The following is a 24708-nucleotide window of genomic DNA, read 5'->3' on the forward strand; positions in this document are numbered from 1 at the left end:
TTTGAATCTCTGCTAGCTACGCACGACAAGTCGAAATACTTGTACACTTCTCTGAGCAGTGTGATCTCAAATAAATGGCCTACAGAATTGGAGGGGACACAACAGCTCACACTTCAGGTATGACGCGGTAGCCACCAATGGGTTAATACCCATATATGCAGAATTGGTTATCAACTTAACATTCATAGATCCCTGGGAGCCATTGTACCACTCTTGGTGAAGCGGTTAAGTAATGCGCCACTGCCGTGGGATGGAAGGTGCGGTCACCATTGGTATTTATGTGATCCAGGTTGATATTCCCAGCAACCTCTTGCAATCATTAACTGCCACCTGCCACAGACAGCAGTTCGCTCGCAATTCAGTGGGCAGGTTCTGATGACATCAAAGTCGCGTGACCTAGCTGGCCTACCCACCTCCTAGGTTGCTCCTTTGGGTATTTTTCGCTCACTAACACCCCTGCTGCCGAATTTTTTGCCAGGTTTTCAGTGCAAGCGCAAAAGGTCCTAACAGACAAGCCTTTGCATAGTGTGGTCTTTGTGCAAAAATGATAATGTTGCTACAAAGGAAGTGTCCTGATAGTGTGTTACGTAACTTGGCCCAGGTATTGACAGGCACACCCTGCCCACATGCCACACTCATCTTCCATACAACTGGTACGGTCCGTGGCCCCTTTAAAGCAAGCATACAAGCCTACAAGAGGTTTCCTTGAAGAACTTTTATTCACAACGAAGGCAAACTTCATTCATTCAAGAATACATTCATTCTTTCTCTCGCAAATGTAATTTCTCTACTTTTCGTGAGGTGTGTTTCTCCTGTGTCTTTTGGATTTTATGCGGGTTTGTTGCTATGCACAATTGCTATTATCCGCTGATCATGTTTGTCATTCATATTGTGCCTTTACCTTTAAGAACAAAAAGACTAAACTATGCGTAGTAAGAGCTAAAGTGTCTGTAAATGTACTGGGATGTACTGCCTAAATTGTAAGTGCACCAAATGTTACTACCGACACCTTGCTGTTTTGCCATGTAATGGGGCCCGAGCGCCGTCAAGTGAATTAACCTTCACTTTTTGTCTCGGGTCCCTCATTTCTTTTTTAAATGAAAATAAACTTCAAACTTCCACAACGCAGCGACTGAAGGGTCGTGCAAATAATGACAGATTTCCAATGCTACGTCACATTTCACCATGAACAGATCAAACAGCACGAAATATGTGTGGATTTAGTCGAAAAAAATTAGCTGAATGTGAAGAAATGTGGCCAGTAGTGGCTAGAAAAAGCAGCCTTGTCGGTATGAGCACTGGCGTAATGATGTATAGGGTTAAGGCGTCTTCTGGGATCTCTTCTTGCCAACCAGATACTTGTGGATGTGAGGGACCACACCACCACCTGCAATGGTTGCCTTGATAAGAGAATCAAGTTCTTCATCACCATGGATGGCCAGCTGGAGATGGCGAAGAGTGATACGCTTCACCCTCATATCCTTGCTGGCATTGCCAGCCAATTCCAAGACCTGAAAGCAAGACAGACAAAAGAACAGCTTCACTAACCACGACAAGTGAACGATAGGCTCCATGCAAAGCTTCCAACTAGCACTTTTCTAGCCATGGAACTAATTGACTGATGGCCAGGATTTTTGAAAGCCTACAGGATACAGAGGTACGATAAGCCATGCTAAGATTAGTAAAGAACTTGAGCAAAGTGTAAGGATGAGCTATAGTTGGTAAGGCAGTGTTCGGAAGAGGTTTCCGTGAAGATCTTTCATACACAACGACCGCAAACTTATACAACGCAGCGACTGAACGGTCGCGCAAATCAATGACAGATTTCCAATGTTACGTGACATTGCACCATGATCAGAACATCAACTGTTGCAGTCTGTACACTAAAGGGAGGCTCGATGCGGCAAAGCAGGGACAAGAAAAGGACACAGGACAAGCGCTAATGAAAATTTAGGCTTTTTGCTAAGGCATGGTTCTGAAGGGAGGCTGTGTCCTTCTGTCCTTGTTTTGTCAAGCACCTACCTTCAGAACTATGCCTTAGAAAATAGCCAAGGTTTCCGAGAGCGCTTGTCCTGTGCCATTTTCTTGTCCCTGCTTTGTCACTTCGAGCCTCCCTTTAATGTAAAGACTTTGCAACATTTGGAAGTACACTGATGATCGAACAGCAAAAATGTATACATATTAAAAATACTGGGGCAAAAGCCAAATCACCACAGAACACCTTACACACCTCAGCCGTCAAGTACTTCAGGATCGATGCACTGTAAACAGCTGCAGTGGCCCCCACACGACCATGACCTGTGGTACAGTTCTTCAGGTGCCGATGAATACGCCCGACAGGGAACTGCACTCCAAAAAGAATCTACTATTACAGGCATACCGGGAACAAGTTTGCATGATTACAGCATGAACTCGCACACAGTGCTTAATCATGAACATGGAACGACATGACATGCAAACAAATCCAAGATGACTGCGCGAACCATACTAGTATGTGCATTACTTACCGCAGAGAGACGTTAAATAAAAAGAAACCATTAAAAACAAACTACAAGTGTGACAACCTAGTCAAAGAGAATGAAGAACACAAATAAACACGAAGCTTAACGGAATTAGTGCCTTGTGAAACCTCTACATTCAAGTGGAGTCCTGAATCTAATGATTACTACAGAGGACAGAAGCGAGTGCTGCCAGTAACTACTAGTAATATCAGACAGCAGTGAAGGTGTAGATGGTTTAGTTTGGTTTATGGGGGCTTAATGTCCAAAGCGACTCAGGCTATGAAGGACGCCGCAGTGAAGGGCTCCAGAATTTTGGCTACCTGGAGTTCTTTAACGTACACTGACATCGCACAGTACACTGGCCTCTATAATTTCACGTCCATCAAAATTTAAACGCCGCAGCCGGGAAAGAACCCGCGTCTTTCGGGACATCAGCCGAGTGACAACCACTGAGCCACCGTGGCGGCGCAAACTGAAAGAGTGGCTTAGACTTACTCGCACAAGCACAGTGCAACAAATGGACTAGATGGATTCAGAACCCTCTCAAGCTAAGTCACGTTTCTTCAGATCGATATATATTATCCGGTGCCACTTAACAAAACATGTTCACTTAACGTGAAGCAAGACTAGAAACAATTCTATTGTCTAGTTAAAGCAGCTTTATTGGTCACTACCAAAAGGCAAGTGGGTAATCTACTTTGTGGCCTGTGCAGTACAAACACTGTAGTGGCATTCTTTCACAGCACTCGCCACCATGGAGTCAAATATGAAACAGACAAAGCGTGCTCTTATTAAGTCTGGTCATGGCTTCCAGCCCCGCCTCAAGGATTAATGGATGTATGGACGCTCCCAGACTGGCGTTCACAAGGGTCGGGTAATACTGGCCAAAAAACATTGACAACCTACAGCAGCTTCCTTCCATCTGTTGATTGCATGCCATCACTGGGTGTTAATTCATCAGAGCCTTTCACCAAAGTTGCAGCAGCCACCATGCTGACGAACCAGGAGCACTGAGAGAAGGCGCTCATTTCTAGAATCCACTTACCGAAACCTGTTCTGGCCTGCACTACCGAAGCCATGTGCAATTCATCATGGCACTCATGGCGTCAGGTCCCCCAAGCGACCTATACCGCTAATACTACTCACAGCACAACCGATCACCGGGACACAGGCTCTATTCCTTTTATTTCCCCCGGGAACACCTTTTCTTTCCCTTTTTTTGTGTTTTTAACAAACCACTAAACGAGCCGGCTGCACTCACGCGACTGCCTCTGCAGGGTGCAACATGTACCTACTGGTGCATGTGCTGTGGAGGATTGTGCACATCCCGGCGCTCATATTTGCCAATGCTCTGGTGCCCCTGTCCACTCCTACAAGTGACTGGCTTGAACACGACACCAGGCATGGCAGACCCGCAAAGACTCCTTTCGCTTCATGGATGACTAGGCAGGTGCAAAAGGTGCACCATTACCTACACTTTAAAGGTGTCAGGTCATTGTGGTTTGTGCTAGTAAACGTGCTGTGCCGGAAGTTCGCACCGCACCGGGTGCAGCTTCAGTGTGATAAGAAAGTGGGGATAACCAGTATTGTTCCATTGAAGGAATTTTCTCCTCTTCAGGCAATATGGGAGGGAAGGGGCACTCATTATAGTGAGGCCACTGCGAGCGAACTCTAGACTATGACCTATCTGACTGTGATGTGTAGTGTCGAACAAAGATTTTTAGCCTAGTGCGTACCCCCACTGCATGCTGTCCGCGAGCATGCTCCGAATGGTCCTGGCACGACAGGTTTGCGCGCAGCTGGCCGGTACCTGGTGCTTTCAGGGCAACCTACATGTGCGCAGTACGTGCTAGACTGAAAAGGTCTGGTGCTTCACTTGCATGCCTGCACCTGCAACCTACAGAGGGTACAAAACTTGCCGACGGCACTCTGCTTCTGTACAGAACAGTGTAATGAAGCACACGCAGCCAATGCCATGTTTTCATGTAGCGATGATGGCATATGCATTTTCAGCTTTGTTTTTGATGCTGTATACGCACTATTGGCTAGGTTACAAAAACTGACCGCAGGTGCAGTTGGCATCTCGTGGAACCGAATCGTGCCCGTGTCTCATATGTGCGTTTTTCAACCAGCAGAAGATGAATTTTCCCCATTCCTAAACACCTAGTGAAAAAGGAGGGTGCCCTACGTGTCTGCGACATGCGATAAAATCTGGTCGCAGTTCAGTAACATGCAAACGAAGATGCATAACAGGGCATATATCCTCGAGTCTGTTCGCCTTGGAACAGCTTTCTTCTCAGCGCAACACGCAGCGAACCGTGGAAGAGAGCCGTTTGCAAAGCGAACCACCTCATGTATATACCCCCATGCTTGCATGGGAGCACAAGCAAAAACCTGTCTGCAGCATTTATAAAAAATAAGCAGCCAAAGAGGTTTGTGTCTAAACTGTGTAGAGCCTCTCCAGCACAATTGGTAGTCCTAAACTTGGGAGGGTGGAGGTCAAGTTCCTCCTGCCTTTGAGAGAATAGGGTCGCTGAGGATGTAAAATGACCCACGCTGCAGGGCTCAGAAGCAAGCTCTTTGGGCTGCATATTCTGACAATGGCTATGTGTATAATCAAACCTCATCTTGGCAAAAAGTAGAAGTGTACAAGCAAGCATTTTCCTACCCAGCAGTGACAAGTGACTGGCGCAATGCCTCGATTGTACTGCATGCAATGTCACAATCTTTCCCTGAAAAGGCTTTGCAGTATGTTTGTTTTGGTGCAAAAATTTAATTCTCTATAGATTTGAGAGTCACAAAATAAAGGTGCTTAAGGGGAGCTATGTGTTCTTTTTTGGGACGTTTTATATATAAGAAAAAATACAAGTCACTTTTCTTGCAATCTTACACCTGTAGTACAATGCTGATCGCAATTGACAGTCAAGATATGGCGTGCCGGCTAAAAAGTATTTGCTGACAGCAATTCACAATAAATAGTGGGTAGAGACTTGGAACAGCGTGTACCACCAATGCACGCACTCAGATTGGTCCTGACTCTGGACGGGTGTGCACAGCTGGCCAGCGCCTGGCACCTTCAGGCTGATGTGCAGCAAGCGGTATGCACCATGCTAAAAGCTGTTTTAGCATATCGCGACCCTCGCTAGCAGGAAGCTATCTGAGCGCATGCGCATATGGCAGCGCGGGTTGCACTCCTGCCATTGTGAAGGTGCAACTAGGCCCTCACGTAAGCAGATCGTGCCATGCTATAACTAATAGTATGTAGATGTGCTTTGAAGGGCCACAGAAAGGGGTGTTTGAGCTTGGCCTTAAAATGCTTGTACTATGTAGAGTACAGGCCACCAAGCGTCCATGCCGAGTAAGAGACCTCAAAAGCGAGCGGGAAATTTACAATACATTTTTAAAAACACCCGCTTTCGCACCTCGCGGCGAAGCGCGGTGCCGGGCTTTCACACGAAAACCTGGCAGATGACGTCACGTCTTGCAATGACGTCAGCAGCCGGGGGTTATCATTGGTTCACAGCGCCAAATTCTCCCAGACGTCACGCGCTACCGCGGCCGCTCCGCGCGCGCCGCAGCCGGCGGAGGTAGGGAAGGGGCCGAGTGAGTAGGGGCCGGCGAAGGAGCGCCGCTGTTGTTTTTGAAACATTTATTGACAAAAATAAAAGAAAATCATAAAAGACAAGGTTGCAGTACGGGTGGTGTCCTCATTTCAGGACCCCAGTGGCTGTCGCTGCCTCCCGGGCTTGCTTGCTAAGCTTTCGCTGAATGGCAAGATCCGAGCTGAGCAGAGTGACCTCCCACTGCTCCTGCGTTCTAGGGAATTTTTGGTCCGACGCATGCATCCACTTGCAATGTGGTATGTTGTGAGACGTTCTTCGCACCACGGGCAGGAAGGAGCCTTTGTAACGGCCCGGGAAAATAATGTGGTGCTTATATGGATTAGGAAAGGTGTCGGTCTGGAGTTGTCTCCATTCGCGCGCCTCCTGAGCATTTAGCCTTTTATGCGGTGGGGGGCATTGCTGGCGAAGCATCCTAAAGTATTTGAGCCGTGCACTGTATGCAGTGGGGATTTCGGGTGTGGTGTCCGGGTCTGGGGTGTCTGTCGCTCGGTTGGTGTGCCCTCGAGCTGACAGATCCGCGACCTCGTTTCCCTCGAGCCCCAAAGCCCACGTGATTTCGTGTTGGAGTTCGGAATTGTGTACAGGGGAGGTTGTTGCAAACCTGGCTTAATTTTGTGGGGATTATTCCTGCGAGAAGAAGTCGACATGCCGCCTGGGAGTCCGACACAATGTGTACTTCTTTGCCGCGGGTACCTCCGTACTGGACGGCGAGCACTATCGCGGCCGTTTACTCTTCGGTGACCGTGCAGTGCCTCAGGGAAACGCTGGCCACTTCTTGGAATGTTGAGTCCACCGCCACTGCCGTGGCGCGCGTTGCGTCTCTGTGTAGGGCGGCGTCTACATATAGAGTCTTGGAGCTGCGGGCGACTGTGCGCTTTAGGTAGTCGATCCGAGCGTTGCGTCGGCCCTCGTTGTGCGAGCGTGACATGTTCTCGGGCAATGGATTGACATGAACCCTATTGCGGTATTTAGGTGAAAGATTTTCCGTCGGCTCGATGACTTGGAGATCGGCCGGGAAGCCGATTCTACTCAATGATCTGCATGCGGGTTTCCGTGCGAAGGAGTCGCTCTCGTTGTGCGAGGAGGAGAGGGTCTCTGATTTCGTCGAAGGTGTTGTGAAGTCCCAGTGCTTCGAGTTTGGCGTTGGTCGCATACAGGGGCAGTCCGAGGGCGTGTTTGTATGCCGCGCGGATCAACGCGTCCGCTTTCTTGAAGTCTTGTCTGAGAAGTGTGTGATACAGAAGACCGTAAGAGATGCGGCTGAGGACAAGCGCCTGCACCAGTCTTATTGTGTCTTCTTCTCGCATGCCCTTTCTGTTCCTGGCCACCCGGCGTATCATTCGGGCGATTTGCTGGGTGGCGTGGGACAGGAGCTTGAAGGTGTGTGTGGCTTTGCGGTCGCTTTGTATCCAGAGACCGAGTATGCTGACTAGAGGGGTTTCCTAGACCTGGGTGCCGTGAAGTAGGACGTTGATCGGGGTGTCTCGGGATTTGTATGCAAACCCCTTGACTGATTATTTCTGATTTCTCAGGGGCACATCGCAGGCCGTGGCATATCGCTTCTCTTTCGACGCATGTCGCGGCCACGTGTCGCGCTTGTTCCTTGGCCGCCAAATAGCCTTTGGTGGTCCAGATGGTGATATCATCCGCATGCAGAGAGAATCCAATGTCGGGGACTTCTTGCAGGGCCTTTGCCACTCCAATCATGGCGATGTTAAATAGGAGTGGGGAGATGATGGATCCCTGCGGCGTGCCCTTGTTGGGCATGCTCTTGACGTCGGAGCGTGTTTCGCCTAGGCCAATCGTTGCCGTGCGGTTCGAGAGGAAATTCTTCACATATTGGAATACCCTTTCACCACAGTGGAGGTTATTCAGTTCGTTCAGGATGGCGTCATGCGAGACGTTGTCGAATGCTCCCTTGAGATCGAGAGCCATGATGACGTGCTCGCATTCTCTCGGGATGCCGACAAGGACCTCGTTATGCAGAAGGAGGAAGGCGTCTTGCGTAGAGAGACCCGCCCGGAATCCCAGCATCGATGGGTGGAAAAGGTTCTTTTCTTCCAAATAATTTTGCAGTCTTGTTAGCACTACTCGTTCGTACATCTTGCCGAGACACGATGTAAGCGAGGTGGGTCGGAGGGCTTCAATTGTAGGTTTTTTCCCGGGTTTGGGGATTACGATCACCTCCGAATGTTTCCATTCATCCGGGATGACGTTCTTCTCCCAGAGCGAATCATTGATATATTCTGTCAGGTCTCGAATTTGAGCGTTGCTGAGGTTCCGGATAATTGCGTTGTTGATGCGGTCCACGCCCGCCGCCGTATTCCGGACGCACGAACGGGCCGCAGCGTAGACTTCCGCCGTAGTGATGGGTGCGTCCAGGGCCGAATTGTGATTTCCTCGGTACTCGACCGTGCTCGGCGGTGTCGGCATTGTGCCGACGTATCTGTTTTCCAGGGCTCGGAGCAGCGCTGCATCGTCTCCCGGGAACAGATGAGCGATGCGCTTTAGCGTACGAGTTGATTCAGTCTTGGACTTCGGGGGGTCGATTAGGTTCCGCAAGATAGTCCAAGTACGCGATGTTCCCAGCGTGCCTCTCAGCGACTCGCAGAACTGTTGCCAATTTCTTTGAGAAAGCTGTAGGGCATACGTTTGGGCCTCCTCTGTGAGTGTTGCGATGCATTTCTTTAGGGGACGATTAAGGCGTTGACGCTTCCACCGTCGCACTAGTTTGATTCTTTGCTGCCATAGCTTGAGCAGGTGCCGATCGATTTCCGGCGATTCCGGCGTACGCTGTACTATCCCGGTGGCGGAAGCATGCGCCTGTCTTATGGCGTCGCACCAATCCGAGAGCGACTCGATGGCGCGCCCTGTGAAATTTCTGACTGTCTGAATTTAGTCCAGTCGGTTATCCGTGCCGGGCCAAGGTTTCTGCGAATTTTCGTCGATGTGAGCGAGGTGCTGAGGATGCAGTGATCACTTCCTAGAGTTTCCCCGAAATTGGTCCACGTGACATGGGTGACATTTTTGACGAGGGTCAGGTTCGGACAAGTGTCTCTCGTGACGCTGTTTCCCTCTCTCGTCGGATAGGCTGGATTGGTGAGGAGTTCGAGATCGAGAGTTGTTATCGCCCTAGCCACTGAGGCTTCTCTTGCCGAGTTGGTGCGATATCTCCAGTCCCTGTGCGGGGCGTTAAAATCGCCGACAACGACAAGTCGGTTATTTTGCGCCTTTTGCACCGCCGCCGTTAAGAAATCTAGATCTGTGAAGTCAGCTCTCGCTGGGGTCGGTGGTTTGTACATATTTACCTCGAATGTGCTTTTTCGGCCACGCTTATTAGGCACTATTTTGACCACTAAGTGCTCTACATCCGGCACAGGTAACGTGTTCTCGACAACGGTCACATCCTTTGCAACCAGGGTTGCAACCGTCGGCATGAGGGGATGAACGACCGTGTAATATCCCGGCACGGAGGGGGCTATGTCGGCTTTGACCTCTTGCAGGCATATCAAATCGTGTCTGATAGGAGCTTTAGCAATGAATTGCTTCAGGAGACCTAACTTTCGTTGGAACCCCCTGCAGTTTCATTGCCAAATTTCGACGTGTTCGGTGGGTGGCTGTCTAGGGTGTGGGGCAAGGAAAACGCCCGCCTCACTGCTGGTCGATTCTGCACGACCCCGATTTCGGGTGAGGCCCGAGTCGCTCCAAGCGGCACGCTTTCGCTGCGTAGACCGGAGGGACTGCATGCCCGCCGCGTTTTCGGTTTGTGTACTGAGAATGTGTTCAATCTGCGGTTCTATACGAGCAAGGCGCGGTTCGATTTTGGTCTCAAGGAGGTGCGTGAGTTGGGAGGTTACCTCTCCTTGGATTGTTTGTTCAAGACGCTCCGCAAATCGGGAGAGCTGCTCCTGTGTGACGTACGTCGGGCTAGGGGAAGAGGATTCTTTTTGCGCGAGGAGGCGATCTGGTTTGGCGTTGATATCCGCTATAAGCTTTTCATGTGTTGCTAGGCGGGTTTCCTGGGCCGCGATTTGGGCCTGTAGTTTATCAGTACGGGAGTCAGTTAACGAAGGAGGAAGGGAGGCCGTAACCTTCTCTGCCCAGCTCACCTGTTTCGTCGTCGGTGACGGCTTGTTTTTTCTGGGCGCCGGTTTCGGTGGGGTCAGGAGCGGCAGCGGCGTCCTGGTCTTTGATCGGGAACAGCTCCCAGACTGGCTCGCCCGCCTGCTGCCTTGGCTGGTCATGCTCTCTTTGTCTGAGGAGAACCAGCGGCCTTTGATGACTCCCGGCATCCCGTCCTTGCGGGACTTCCGGCCCTGGTTTGGGTTGGCTGTGTTGGAGGAGGTGGGAGGTTGGCGCACAGCTCTCAGGCGTCGCGGGCATCCTCTCGCGCCGGTTTCGTGCTGGTCCCCGCAGAGGCCGCACTTGGGTTGGCATTTGTGGGTCGCAGGTGGGTCGCTTGCTCCGCAGAGACGACACACTTTGACTTCGGGGTTGGGGCGTACGTCGGGCAGGTGGCCCGGTTGCATGCACGTCGAGCAGAGCGCCGGACGAAGCGGATGGCACAGAAACTCCGCTCCTCCTTGGTAGACCGTTCGAGGCAGACATGGTCCACTGAAAGCGAGAAGATACGTTGTTGAGGAGCCGAGAATCCGGGCGTGTAGGATTTTGCTTCTCGAGTCTCTCACGCACAGAGATGCCATGAGCGATTCTTGGATTTCGGTGGACCGGAGTCCGTGGATGATTCCTCTGGTGTGCTTGTGGGGAGCGGGGTATAGGCCCGTACCGGGTGGACTTTGCCGTCCAACTTGAGCCTTTCGAGGTTACTGAACTCTGCCGTCGAGTTTTCGCATGGTGTGCTGATGACAAGGATATTAGAGCCTCGGTGAGGATTGACAATGTACCTTCCCTGGATCCGTTGTGGGTTTTGACACGAACGAACGACGGCTTCTGAGAGTCCGGGCGTCGGTATTTTACGGAGGGTGAGACCTGCGGTCGGGCGAACCAGGATCTTGATGTCATCTTTGGGTAGAGGCGGCAGACGAGGTAGACCCGGGCGGCGCCTTCGGTCATTGTTGGGAGTGTCTTGACGAGCACTCACGTTGGATTCCATGTCCATGCTCGTGGTTTTTGCCAATATTCTAGCTGCCCTCCGGAGCTTCGCCCGGCTCTTTTAACGGCCAACTCCCATCCCGACCCTTTGCCGTGTAGGGGAGGGGGCTTGTCAGCGCCGGTTGAAGTGAGGCGGGTAGATTCTTGGGAAAAATCCTTGTCTTGGGAGTCCATATCGGAGTCTTGCTCGAAGGTGTCGAAATGCTGGGGTGGTCCCAGGTCCGTATAAGTCGATGGGTCCGTGGACGGGCCCGCCGTAGCGGGCTGACTGGCGTTAGGAATAGCTGGAGTCAGACGCGGCTCCGGCAGTGCGGATCCATGCGGCGTGGGCCGCGTAGGGGCGAAAGGCCACCGGCGGCCGGGAGCGCGACCGGTTTCTTCGGGGCAGGCAACTCGCAGCTTGTCGGAGTCGGGCGGGGAGCACTTTTCACGAAAGGAAAGGCGCACAACCGGCTCCGTGGGTTAGCTGGGACCTCAATATCGCTTTCATGTATGTGGCGTTGGTGTCCAACTGCTAAAGCCTGCTTTGATTGCGTTCCGAACACTGGATAGGCAGCGCGCCCTCCCTGCCACCCTGGGAGGTGGCATGCAGTTAATGGTTGATCGCGAGAGATTGATCACCAAATGAACGCTGCGGCCTAGCTATTTTAATAGGGTGGAACTTTGGGCTTGGTGCATTACTTTTGAATAAGACATAGCGCATGAAGACAGGACAGTGCAGAGACAACCCAGGACGAGCGCTCGTCCTGTGTTGTCTCTGCACTGTCCTGTCTTCATGCGCTATGTCTTATTCAAAAGGCCTAGCTATTGCTGCAGTGCCGCATGTCAGCCACAACGCTGTCAGCGCTAATGCATTCAGGCCACATCTCTCTCTCACCACCGCCACATGTATCAAAGCACGAATGAGGCGTCCGCATATCCAGGGAGCCAGTTATGCACCCTTTTCTCAAAGCCATCGCCGTCTAGAACATTGCCAACGCCAATGAGCATAGTGAACGCCTACATCTTTCGCTTTGTAGGTTTGGCATCGATGCTTTCTTTTCGTATGCCAGCACGCGTTCTAGAGGCGTTGGCGTTCTTGTTTTGAACCGCATCCTCCTGCGAGACCATCATGTTACCTACGATGCGCTTGGACGCGTGCTGGCGTTCGACTGCACGTTTAATGCACTTCGCCTGAGAATTCTTTGCATCTATGCAACTGCGCTTTGTAAATTGGTAAACTCATTCTTTAAAGATCTAGATGTGTATTTTCTTGGAGAACGTAACGTTGTGGTGTTGGGCAATTTCAACTGCGTGCTCGATACGGTCGCTGATGTGCAGGGCCCTGGTAGGGGTAGGCCAGGCTGCAATGCGCGCGAGTTGCGCCGCCTAGTTAACCAGTTTATGCTCACAGACACTTCTGAGCTCCTGTATGGCGGCGTCTTTGTGTGGAATTGGCGTCGCGGGTTATCGTCGAGCAAGTTGGACAGGGCGTATGTACTGACGGGCCTTTCAAGGACAGGGTGTGTTGCTAGCGTAATGACGCTGCCATCCTCACCGGTATACATATCAGACCATCGTCCCTTTCTTCTGTCACTTAGGGTTCCGACCCCTCCAGTGTCTCCTCAGAGACCATGGCGTTTGAATGTGCGCATCCTTCACGACGGCAGCTCGAGAGAAATGCTAAAGCGGGCATTGCGTTTTAACGCGACAACTTTAAGGAGCTCGTGTCGCAGAAAAGCCGGTGTCGTCGGCGTCTTTGGCAGTGGGCGAAAAATGGCGCATGCCGGTGGACACCTGAACCGCGCCGTAAGGAGAGAATTTTCTTACGGCGCGGTACGGGTGTCCAGGTGGTGGTAGTGGTTTTATTAAAAATAATAGTAAAAAGGAAGGAAAAGATTTTTGCTAGCCCCGGCATCTGCCATCGATACTGAAGCACATGAGCTGGGGTAGCGGAAATAAAGGACAGCAGGCAGAATGGAGAAATGAAATGAAAGAGGTGAGGGGACAGGAATAGAGGACAGGGGAGAAGTAATATGTACAAACTATTTACACAATAAGTAATGTGTCCAGGTTGTGCGCGTGATTAGTTCATTTAAGAGGAATTAAATCACACACGCGCACAGCACTGTGTAGGTTACAACTGGAGTGGGGCGTCCGGTTATTAATCGTTCAAGGTAGAACTCGCGGAGCGTTCGGTCACTGCGTGTAACTACCTGACGGAGAACAGACGGGACGTCAAGCCCGTGTGTTCGAGGAATGCACAGAGGCTCACCAATGTTCGCTCACGAGTGCGCGCACTGCCCTGCGGCCACAATAGCGTCTTGATGGAGTCTGGTAGTATGCCCTGCGCCCTATAGGCCGCGAGCATATCGCGACGAGCATCGGCGAACGCGGAGCAGCGAAGGAGCTAGAATTGAGACAGGCGTCATTTCCTTTCCTTGAATCCAATTTTCATTTCAATTTCCTTCCCTTACGGCGCAGTTCGGGTGTCCACCTAGATATGTTTCCTTTCCTTAAATTGTCCGGGCAAAGGGTCGCGCCGAAGGACGATGGCGTTCCGTGGATTCCTTGGCAATGCTGCAACACTCTGTGGCGTCCTGCTCTTACAGGCGAAGCTTAAGCGTCCTCCAAGTTTTTGTCTTGGAGGATGTCTCTATTTCGCGCCGAGTGCGCCAGCCGCCGCCGGCCCGGCCAGACCGGTTCGGCTCCGCGGCGAGGCGCGCGTTGTAACGTCATGTGCCTCCTCGGAGCACCGCCACGACGAAATCGCAAGTTCGCGGCCAGTAAAGCTTTCGCTTGAAAACCGTGTGCACGATGGGATTCAAACCACCATCCTTTCGTTCCGCAGCTGAGCGTGCTAACGACTACGCCACTTCCTGCCAACGCATACGTAGTAATCCTTATCTAGGACGCCTTCCAATGTCACCATCTTAACCACACATCAGTGCAACAAGCAGTAACACCGCGTTGAAGGCTTTAGCCTCACCGCACTTTAGGTCAACAAAGTGCCCCCTGCCCGTTGACACATCGTAAAGGAAGGGAGGAGTACATCATTCTGATTTTGGAATTTCATAAAGGGGGCTGGCGCGAACGCCGAGCCCCGACTACCAAAAATTACATGCCCTATCTACTCCACTTTGGAGTAGTGGCGTGCCTTGGCCTGCCATTGCATTGCTTCAGCCTTCCGCAATGCAATGGCAGGCGTCGGCACGGGGCCCCGACCTTGCTGATCGCCGGAGACCCAGCACCAGGTAAAGAACCAAGTAGACCGACCGAAATCCGACCGCAATCGGATGTCATGCGATTCATACCTTTGTTCAGTACCAGTGGCCAATACACTTTTTACGGAGTTCCATTTTCCGCATTAGGCGCAATTTTGTTAAAAAGGCTACAGCGGGACAGGGCGGGACCACACACAGGAAGGAGTAACTGAAGTTGACCTTAAAAATGATTTTAACAACAAGAAACAAAATAAATTAGGTGTTAGATATGTTCGCACCTTGCAACGAAATCGAGTTGCGCGTGGGGCAGCGACCATGCAATTCGCAGCTACCTGTCTATTTTTTGGTGGTGGGAGTGGTTTTATTAAAAATAATAGTAAAAAGGAAGGAAAAGATTTTTGCTAGCCCCGGCATCTGCCATCGATACTGAAGCACCTGAGCTGGGGCAGCGGAAATAAAGGACAGCAGGCAGAATGGAGAAATGAAATGAAAGAGGTGAGGGGACAGGAAGAGAGGATAGGGGCAGAAGTAATATGTACAAACTATATACCCAAAAATTTCATTTCTGAGGAAATTAAATGGCGCGGTATCTGTCTCACATATCGGCGGACACCTGAACCGCGACGTAAGGGAAGGGATAAAGGAGGGAGTGAAAGAAGAAAGGAAGAAAGAGGTGTCATAGTGGAGGGCTTCGGAATAATTTCGGAGAGAAGGGCTAACGCGGTGGTGGTAGTGGTTTTATTAAAAATAATAGTAAAAAGGAAGGAAAAGATTTTTGCTAGCCCCGGCATCTGCCGTCGATACTGAAGCACCTGAGCTGGGGCAGCGGAAATAAAGGATAGCAGGCAGAATGGAGAAATGAAATGAAAGAGGTGAGGGGACAGGAAGAGAGGATAGGGGGAGAAGTAATATGTACAAGCTATTTACACAATAAGAAATGTGCCCAGGTTCTAACGCGGGCCTTGCGTTTTTCGGTTGTCGGGGCCGCGCATGGTGACTGGGACCGTCTGAAGGAGCAGTGGCGTCACCATTGCTCAGCTTCTGGTCGAGCTCTTAGGGCTCGCGTCTCAGATGAGGTGCGCGTGGTGACGGCGAAGCTGCGTATAGCTCAGCGCACCCCGTCGCCATCGTCGCTTATGTGCGCATGGAAAGAGGAGCTTTCGGAGCGTCTCCAGCGTCTTTTACGATCATCCTCTTTGAAAGCGGCTGCATGGCTTTGTCGACGCTGTCCAACTGCTCATCCTGAGTAGTAGTAGTAGAAAACATTTATTCCAAAAAGGTAGGATAGAGAGGCTAAAATACAGATTTTGGGTGGAGTCCTTATTTCAGAACCCCAATGTCCACCGCAGTTGCTCTTGCTTGGGATATCAGCTTTCGCTGCGTCGCCAAGTCAGAGCTGAGCAGGGCAAACTCCCACAGTTCCTCGGAGTGATGTTTGTCTAGTTCGGGGGGCTTGGGACCGGAGCAGCCCCATGTTACATTATATGTTGGAATTCCGCCACACCAGGGGCAGATGCTGTCATATCTGTCGGGGAGGATGATGTGGTACTTGTGTAGGTTAGGAAAGGTGTTCGTCTGCAGTTGTCGCCATTCCCTCGCCTCTGCCGCCGTTAGCTTACGGTGTGGTGGGGGATAGACTTGTCTTTGTGTTCGGAGAAGGAGGAGGCGCTCGCCGTACGTAGAGGGGAGAGGGGTGAGGTCGGGGAGTTTAGTCCCTCGGTTAGTATATCCTCAAGCTAGACTGTCCGCGGCCTCGTTTCCCTCGAGCCCCTCGTGCCCAGGAGTCCAAGTGATTTGGTGCTTGCATGTGGAATTTTGAACTTGTGGGGCAGTCAGAATGGGAGCGACGGAGTGTGGAAGTCTGCCAGAGAGGAAGAGGCGACACGCGGACTGGGAGTCGGTAATAATTTTTAACTCATTTCCCGTAGCATCGCCGTGCTGGATTGCGAGGGCAATTGCAGCAGTTTCTGCTACTGTGGGACAGCAGTTTCGTAGGGAGGCGCTGGCGATTTCCTTGAAATTGGTGTCCAAGACGACCGCCACCGCGTTTGTTGAATCGCGATACATGGCTGCGTCGACGTATACAGCATTTCGTGCCTGTCGATGTGTGCGGCGCAGATAGTCCACTCGCGCCTTTCGTCGTCCCTTTTGTGAGTCCGAGTGCATGTTCTTCGGGAGTGGAGCTACATACACGCGAGTTCGCAGAGTTGAGGGTAGGTCTCGGTTGTCCTGGAAGGCGCGTATGTCAGCCGGGGAACCCACTCTTTCCAAGATTGCGCGTCCAGCTTTGGTGGTGAGGAGGCGTTCCTTTTGCGATGCTAGGACGGCTTCTCGAATTTCTTCTATTGTGTTGGTCAGTCCCAGGTTCTCGAGGTGGCAGTTGGCCGTGTACATCGCGAGGCCTAACGCATGTTTGTAGGCGGTACGGATGATGGCATCTGCTTTGTCTCGCTCATTCCCCAGAAGTGGTAGGAATGGGAGACCGTATGACAGGCGGCTCATAACTAGAGCCTGTATCAGTCGAATTGTATCCTCCTCTCTCATGTCTTTTCGGTTGCGGGTGATGCGCCGAATCATGCAGGAGATCTGGAGGGCAGTTGTCTGGAGACGCTGTAACGTGTGGTTGGCTTTCCTGTCGCTCTGAAGCCAATGGCCAAGGATGCGGATAAGAGGGACTTCCTTTATTCTCGTCCCTTCGAGGTAAACCTCGATGTCGCCGGGAGATTTGTAGGCATAGCCCTGAATGCGGATAATTTCGGATTTGTCGGGTGCGCAGCGGAGGCCGCAATTTGCTGCTTGTCTTTCTACGCAATTGACTGCATCTTGTAGGGTGTTTTCTTTGTCGTCAAGGGAACCCCAGGTGGACCAGATGGTAATATCATCAGCGTAGATAGTATATCCGATGCCTTCAATAGCCTCGAGTGATTTTGCCATGCCGATCATAGCTATATTGAAGAGGAGAGGAGATATGATAGAGCCTTGGGGAGTGCCTTTGTTGGGTGTCTGCTCTGTGCCGGAGCGGACATCTCCCATGCCAATCGTGGCCGTGCGGTTGCTGAGAAAGTTTTTGATGTAGTTGAAGGTCTTGGGTCCGCAATCGAGGGCGTTGAGCTCTTTCAAGATGGCATCGTGAGAAACGTTGTCAAAAGCGCCTTTCAGATCAAGTGCCATAATTAGGTGCTCGCCGCCTCTCGGGGTTACTGAGTACTTCTTCCTTGAGAAGGAGGAAAGCGTCTTGCGTAGAAAGACTTTTCCTGAAGCCGATCATAGTGGGTGGAAAGAGGTTGTTGTCCTCTATGTAGTTTTGGAGGCGGGTCTGGATAACGCGCTCGTATAGTTTTCCCAGGCAAGAGGTGAATGAGATGGGTCGTAATGCTTCCAGGCTTGGTGGTTTGCCTGGTTTTGGGATAGTCACGATTTCGAAGTGTTTCCACTCTGCAGGGAGTTCTCCCGCATCCCATAGGGTGTCATGTATGTAGGTAGTGAGGACCTCGATCTGCGACTTGCCCAGGTTTCGAATCATCCCATTTGTGATCTTGTCCGCGCCAGCTGCCGTGTTGCGTGTGGCAGATCGAGCCGCGGCGTAAACGTCGGCAGTGGTGATGGGGGCGTCCAGCCTCTCATTTGGGCCTCCCGTGTACGAGATTGTGCTGGTAGGATGGGTGGTGCCGATGTATTTGGTTTTGAGGGCGGTGAGGAGGACCGCGTCGTCTCCGGGGTACAGATGGGCGATTTTCTTGAGTGTACGGTTAGTGGCAGACCGCAATGTTTGCGGATCGACGAGGCTGCGGAGGATCGCCCAGGTGCGGGAGGTCCCCAGCGTGCCGCGTAGTGACTCGCAAAATTCCTGCCAATTCTGTTGAGAGAGGTGTTGTGCATACTCTTGTGCTTCTGCCGTGATCTGTGATATGCGGAGTCTCAGGGGACGATTGAGGCGTTGGCGTTTCCATCTGCGAACCAGAGTCCGTCGGGTGTGCCACAACTTCAGAAGGTGACGATCGACCGCAGGATTATCGGGTGTGCATTGCACTTCGGTGGTGGCCTCCTTGTGTGCTTTCCGAATCTGTTCACTCCATTCACTGATTGATTGAATGGGGTCTTCCGGAACGGGCTGTGCACGGTATTTAGTCCAGTCCGTGATTTTGGCTTTTCCCAGGGTGCGACGAATGTTTGCGGAGGTGACAGACGTGCTTACGATGTAGTGGTCGCTACCTAAGCTCTCTTCGAGATTTGTCCACGTAGCGTTATGGACGTTCTTGACGATTGTAAGGTCAAGGCATGAATCGCGCGTGACGCTGTTTCCTTCGCGGGTTGGGTACAAAGGATCAGTAAGTATTTCCAGGCCCAGGGCATCCCGAGCTCGTACCACGCTCAGACCACGCAGCGAGTTCGTTTTGTAGCCCCATTCCCTGTGGGGGGCGTTAAAGTCACCGAGTGCGATAAGCTGATGCAAAACAGCTAGCTGATCTGCCTCTTGAAGTATGTCAGAGAAATCGGCCTTGGTTGCTCGTGGGGGGTGATACACGTTCAGAACGAAGGTGCTCTTGCGGCTCCTCTTGTTGGGAATGACCTCGATCATGTTGTAGTTGATCTGTTCTCTCAAGGAGTGTTCGACCATCGTGATGTCCTTAGAAACAAGGGTGGCAACTTTTGGCGAGCTCGCGTTGTGGACTGTGTAATATCCTGGGAGAGTCGGCGCCGGGTCGGCTCCTACCTCTTGCAGGCAGATTATATCGTGTCGAATGGGGGGGACATTGATGTACTGTTTCAAGAGGCTTTGTTTTCTCCTGAAACTTCGGCAATTCCATTGACAGATCTCTAGGCGGTCAGGAGTGCCTGATTTAGAGAGCGGAGCCATCCTGCTGGCTGGTAAAGCTCCTGACAGATTCGTTGTCGCTACTCATAGCGACCGCCGCGGTCGCGGACCGGTAGGTTTTTGCTCGAGGGTTGTCAGAGCTGGTAACACGTTTTCTGCTAGGGGCTTTGGTGTTTATCAGTGCTTGTAGGGTAACAAATTGGGCGTCATGTGCGTCCAGGCGCGCGCCTATTTGTGCGATTTGGGCTGAGAGCTGGGAGGTGAATGTTGTGAGAAGGGGGTTTATGTTGTTCATAATGCTTTTCAAGAGACGTCCCTCTATTTCTTCATATGTGTTGGGGAGGGGGGTGGCTGTCAGTTGGCGAGGTGTGGGAGTGGGTGTCGCCACTGGTGGTAGCAGTGGTTTGGGGGAAGTCTCAACGTCCCGGGGCACGAGAGGTGGGGGAGGTTGAACGTGGGGGGTGGTGAGAGGAGTGCACTTGCGGGCTGGCTCCGCTACCTGGGATCGTAGCTTGTCGATAGTGTGTGCCATTTTTGCGCAGTCTGAGCATTTGGGTGGAGTGGGTGTGTTCGAAGGAACAGTGGGAGAGTTCTTAACGAGCTCTGCCCAGTTCACCTTTTTGTCCGTGGCCTTGGCTTGCCCCTGGTGTGGCCGGATAATTTCCTTTTTTTGCTTGGGTGCAGCGGGAGGAGGGGTTGACCGGTTGGTGGAGACGGATCTCGATCTGCTCCTACTGCTGCAGCTTTGGCTGGATGACTCGTCGTCCGTGCTGAACCAGCGCGGTGTCTGAGTTCGGGCCTGGTTGTCTTTCCTGGACAAGTGTTGTTCCTTGATGGGTGGAGTGGAGGATCGGACGGATGGTGGCTTTTGCTTGAGTAGTTTGAACCGATTGGGGCACTCCTTGCTGCCGGTTTCGTGTGTTCCTCCGCATAGAGCACACTTCGGCAGGCACTGATGTCCGTCAGGAGGATTTTGGGCCCCGCATTTCCTGCAAGCCGCCAGTTCTGGTGTGGGGCACACATCGGAGCGATGACCCGGCTGCATGCACACATAGCAGAATTGTCGTGCTGGGTGGTACAGATGGCAACGAAACTCCGCGCTCTTGAAGTACACAACTTTGGGGGTGGTCGGGCCGTTGAAAGTGATCAGAATCGACGATGTTTTGCCCATGCGTCGTACGTCGAGTACGGTGGTCCCGCGTGAGCGGACGTATAGGCCCGTCTGGAGAGCTTCCGGTGTCACGTGGTCCGGAATTCCGGGGATTACGCCCCGTCTGTCGTGCTCTGTGAAAGGTATGTAGGCGTTCACGTCAAGAGTGAGGTCTCCAAGGGAGAGTGTCTTGATTTGTCGAAGTTCGTTGGCAACTTCTGCGTGCGGAGTGCCCGCTACGAGGATATTTGATCCGTAGTGGGGGCGGAGGAGGTACCTTCTTTCCACCTGCTGCGGTTCTGGACAGGCGTTGCTTACTGCTTGGGCAAGATCGAGATTTGAGAAGTTCTCTAAGCGTGTCCTCGGCGAGGTCGAATCACGATTTTGATGTCCGTTTGCTGTAGAGGCGGGAGGCGGACTCGAAGGCCGCGTTTCTTTGGCGTAGGATGTTTGCGATTTGGTGGGGGGTCCTGGGAGTCGGTGCTGCCCTGCACTTGGCTGTTGGTTTCAGTCCGGGCTGCTTTGCGAAGCTTCCTTTCTTGGTGTCTGCTCAAGGCTATCTTCCATCCGTTGAGCAGAGGGGTAGTAGGCGGTGGCGAGGCCGGGGACGAACTGGTCGTCGGACCGTTCTCCGTTCGGTCTTGAGAGTCGGTTAAGTCCATGTCGGAATCCAAGACTTCATTTGTTGTGGGTAGCAGGGATGCCTCCGAGCTCATTTTCAGCGCCGCACAGCGTGGCGCGGGGCGAGGCGTGGGCTGGAGGAACGCCCTTGTTGTGCTAGGCACAACGCGAGGCCTAGCGTTCCGCGCCTGGCTCGGAGCGTTAGAGTCGTTTTCGGGCAGAAGTGGTCGGAATTGCACAGGAAATGGTGGGAGCGGGTGCCGAACACCTTCACTGACCGATTATGGGTGGTATCAGTCCATTTCAGGTCGAAAATTTGCCGTCCCGAGTAAAAATTCACGGAGCCGAGGTGAAGTGCGTCCGCTCACGGCGTTCATTCCTTGGCTCCGCTCCTCATCCTGAGGTGTTTCGGTTTGCGTGCCAGAAGCTCTTGTGCCCTCAAGGTGCCCCTGCTTTTACAACTTCCGCCAGGGCTGTGGCCCAGCCAGTTGGCAAGAATTTCAGAGCGTTTTTTGTGCATTTCGGGATATTACTCAGTCGTACCTTCTGGTTGATCGCGATGACGTTTCCGCACACCAATTTTTTGCAGGCTTGCCGCAGGTTGCCGTTGAACTTAATGACGGCCTTAGGGCTCGGCCAAAATAGGTGAAATCAAGGAGGCGTTAGATTCTATGAAACGAGGCTCAGTGCCTGGGCCAGATGGTCATCCTGTGGAGTTCTATTTACAATTCTGGCATATTGTAGGCCACGTTTTCTCAGATGTGTCAAAAATCTCCTTCACTCGGCATGTCTTTCCTGATTCATTTAAAAGAGGCCGCATTGTCCATATTCCTAAAAAGTCTTCTTTCTCGACATGTCCGGCAGATTGGCATCCAATCACCCTACTAAATTCAGATTACAGAGCATTAGCAAAATTACTCGTTCGCCGTCTACGGGCTTTCCTCCCGTACCTCATTTTCTTCCACCAGGTTTGCTCCATCCCGGGTCGTGAAATACATAGTTTATCTTCCGTAACGCGAGATATCCTAGAGTATACTATACGGCGGCGCGCACAGGGTCTTCTTGTTTCCCTCGATCAAGAGAAAGCGTTCGACTATTTAGAGCATGAGTATATTTACGGTACACTGGATTCTTTCGGTTTCCCACCTTCCCTCGTGCTTCTCATTAAAGAGATGTACAGAGACATTTCAAGCACTCTGCTCCTCGATGGCCGGGCAAGTACCGCATTGATGTTGGCCGCGGCATCCGTCAAGGTTGTCCGCTCCCCCCCCCCCCTTTCGTTTGTGTTAGCATTAGAGCCTTTCCTCTAGGCAGTTAATCACCACTCCCTTTAATATTAGAGTTCTGGCTTTGCTAGGCAGTGAGGCAGTACGCGTCACCGCTTATGCAGATGACATCACACTCTATTTAGCTGATGAACGCAGCCTGCTCGAAGCTTTAAACGTTTTTCGTGAGTACGCCTCCTTGTCGGGGGCTGCTCTTAATTATTCGAAGAGCCGTTACTTTTTAGTTGGGTCTCCTCAGACACGTATTACATGTGCGATAGCTTTGCAGTGGGGCTCGCAGATGCGCATTTTAGGCGTGACCTACGACTGTGCTGGAATATGGGATGGTATGTGGTCATCGGTCGTAGAGGGCGTTACAGCTCGTGTGCTGAGGGCGCAGACATTTCATATGCCTCTGCTTGAGAGGCGCTACCTCGTTCAGTCGGTCATGCTGGGTGCCTTCTGGTACTTTTGCCACATTGTTAAATTACCCCTGCGCGTCATAAGGCTGGTGCAGACTACAGTTTTCTCTTTTCTTTTTTGTTCGGGCGGAATCGAGCTTGTGGCTCGTGCTGTTCTTGGACAACCACAGGAGAAAGGAGGTTTTGCCTTTCCAACTTTGTCCATCACGTCCTCGTTGTTAGCTTGAAGTGCATTCTGCGTATCCTGCCGGGGGACGCGTCTCCAGCGCGAACCCTGGTGCGGTACTTTTTGGGCCCTTCTTTGCGCTTTTTGAATCCCTCCGCTCCTGTTAATCATGGACCTCAATCAGAGCAGCCTACCGCTTTCTATGCTATGTCAGTGGCCTTTTTCAGATATGTAAGCACAGTAGCACCTGATGTCAACATCGTCGCAGACCGTGTGGTCTCGCTGTTGCTGCCTGTTGTGCCGGCGGCTCGCCGCTCACCGATGCGCCGCGTTCATTGGGCGCGCATAGCGTCGACACCTCTCCCAGACCATCTAATAATAATTGGTTTTTGGGGAAAGGAAATGGCGCAGTATCTGTCTCATATATCGTTGGACACATAGTTGGACATAATAATTGTTTTTTGGGGAAAGGAAATGGCGCAGCATTTCATAAAATCGGCACTACAAGGCCCTTGCGCCACCTCCCGGCCTTTAAACAGCATATCCAGTTATATTTAATAATAAAATATTTAAATAACTTTCAGCAGAAAAACAGAAGGTGAAATGTTGATAGATAAATTGAGATGGATCAAAATGATGTCACTACATTAACGTCCTGTTGCGACTCCTGTTTCGATTCTGTTCCGTATTAGTAAACTTACGGTGTCCTATATGGGATTAACATTCCGAATTCTGTACATGGGCTGTCATCAACGCAGTAGTGCCGGCCTTTGGATAAATTTGCACCACCTCGGGTTACTTTACGCGCAATAAGATCGCAGAACACACGGCTTTTTATGATCTCGCCTCCATAGAAATGCGTCCGCCGAATCATGGATGTCATGATCGAGCCCCTTCCAAATGAAGCACAGCGGCGGTATTAGCAAACATAGAGTTAAAAACTCCTTACAAATTCACTGCAGCAAAAGGAAACGTAGTAGAGGGGAGACGTACTATGTCCTCGTCAAACCTGACGAGGGAATTCAGAACCCGGGTTCGAACCCGACCGCGGCGGCTGCGTTTTTATGGAGGAAAAACGCTAAGGCGCCCGTGTGCTGTGCGATGTCAGTGCACGTTAAAGATCCCCAGGTGGTCGAAATTATTCCGGAGCCCTCCACTACGGCACCTCTCTCTTCTTTTCTTCTTTCACTCCCACCTTTATCCCTTCCTTGCGGCGCGGTTCAAGTGTCCGCCTATATATGAGACCGACACTGCGCCATTTCCTTCCCCCAAAATCAATTATTATTATTATTATTAATATTATTATTATTATTCAAAACTCATTCGCGTTGTAAACATTCATTGCCTATGAGAAAAAAAAAGCCTTTGGTCAAGAACCTTCAAGCTTATCTCTGCGGGACTTGTGGCAATGCAACCTGAAAACCTGCAATGGCCTAACATAACATGCCACAAGCAGAAGAGGTCACTAGACGTTGCACTTTGACCTAACTAGATTTGCGCGATCAGTTGTAGAATTTAAAGCTTGAAGAGCAAAGGCCTGCCGTTGTAGAAGCTCCATTGATAGGCCAGATATCAGCTTAACAGCACAAACAGCGCTATCAAGGCAGGACCGAGAATAAGGGACAACCATACACACAGCGTTCGGTTTTATCTTTCGCTTGCTGTTTCTGTTGAAGTCATGTGCCAAACGGCCCGGCAAATTTCCGTAATGCTTAGCAGTGCGAAACAGCCGCAAGGCAAGATCAACTCGACGGGGAAGCTTCAAAGTGAAATTATCAACTGAAATACAGCCAGACGCGTACCGGAGGCCTCATTGTAGCAGACATTGA

At 51.5% G+C, this 24708-nt stretch overlaps 1 protein-coding gene and 1 pseudogene across 1 annotated transcript; both read right to left on the minus strand.

The window, feature by feature from the left end:
- Window positions 1–834: 834 nt before the first annotated feature.
- On the minus strand, window positions 835–24708 carry LOC144114750 (histone H2A.V-like). Its single transcript, XM_077648688.1, has 3 exons — window positions 24682–24708; window positions 2231–2344; window positions 835–1511 (listed from the first exon to the last, which is right to left on the minus strand). The coding sequence occupies exons 1-3, from the start codon at window positions 24703–24705 to the stop codon at window positions 1320–1322; spliced, it is 330 nt and encodes a 109-aa protein (XP_077504814.1). The 5' UTR covers window positions 24706–24708; the 3' UTR covers window positions 835–1319.
- LOC144116547 (U1 spliceosomal RNA) lies at window positions 14294–14477 on the minus strand (annotated as a pseudogene).

This window comes from Amblyomma americanum, chromosome 1, assembly GCF_052857255.1.
Source record: "Amblyomma americanum isolate KBUSLIRL-KWMA chromosome 1, ASM5285725v1, whole genome shotgun sequence".
NCBI lineage: Eukaryota > Metazoa > Arthropoda > Arachnida > Ixodida > Ixodidae > Amblyomma > Amblyomma americanum.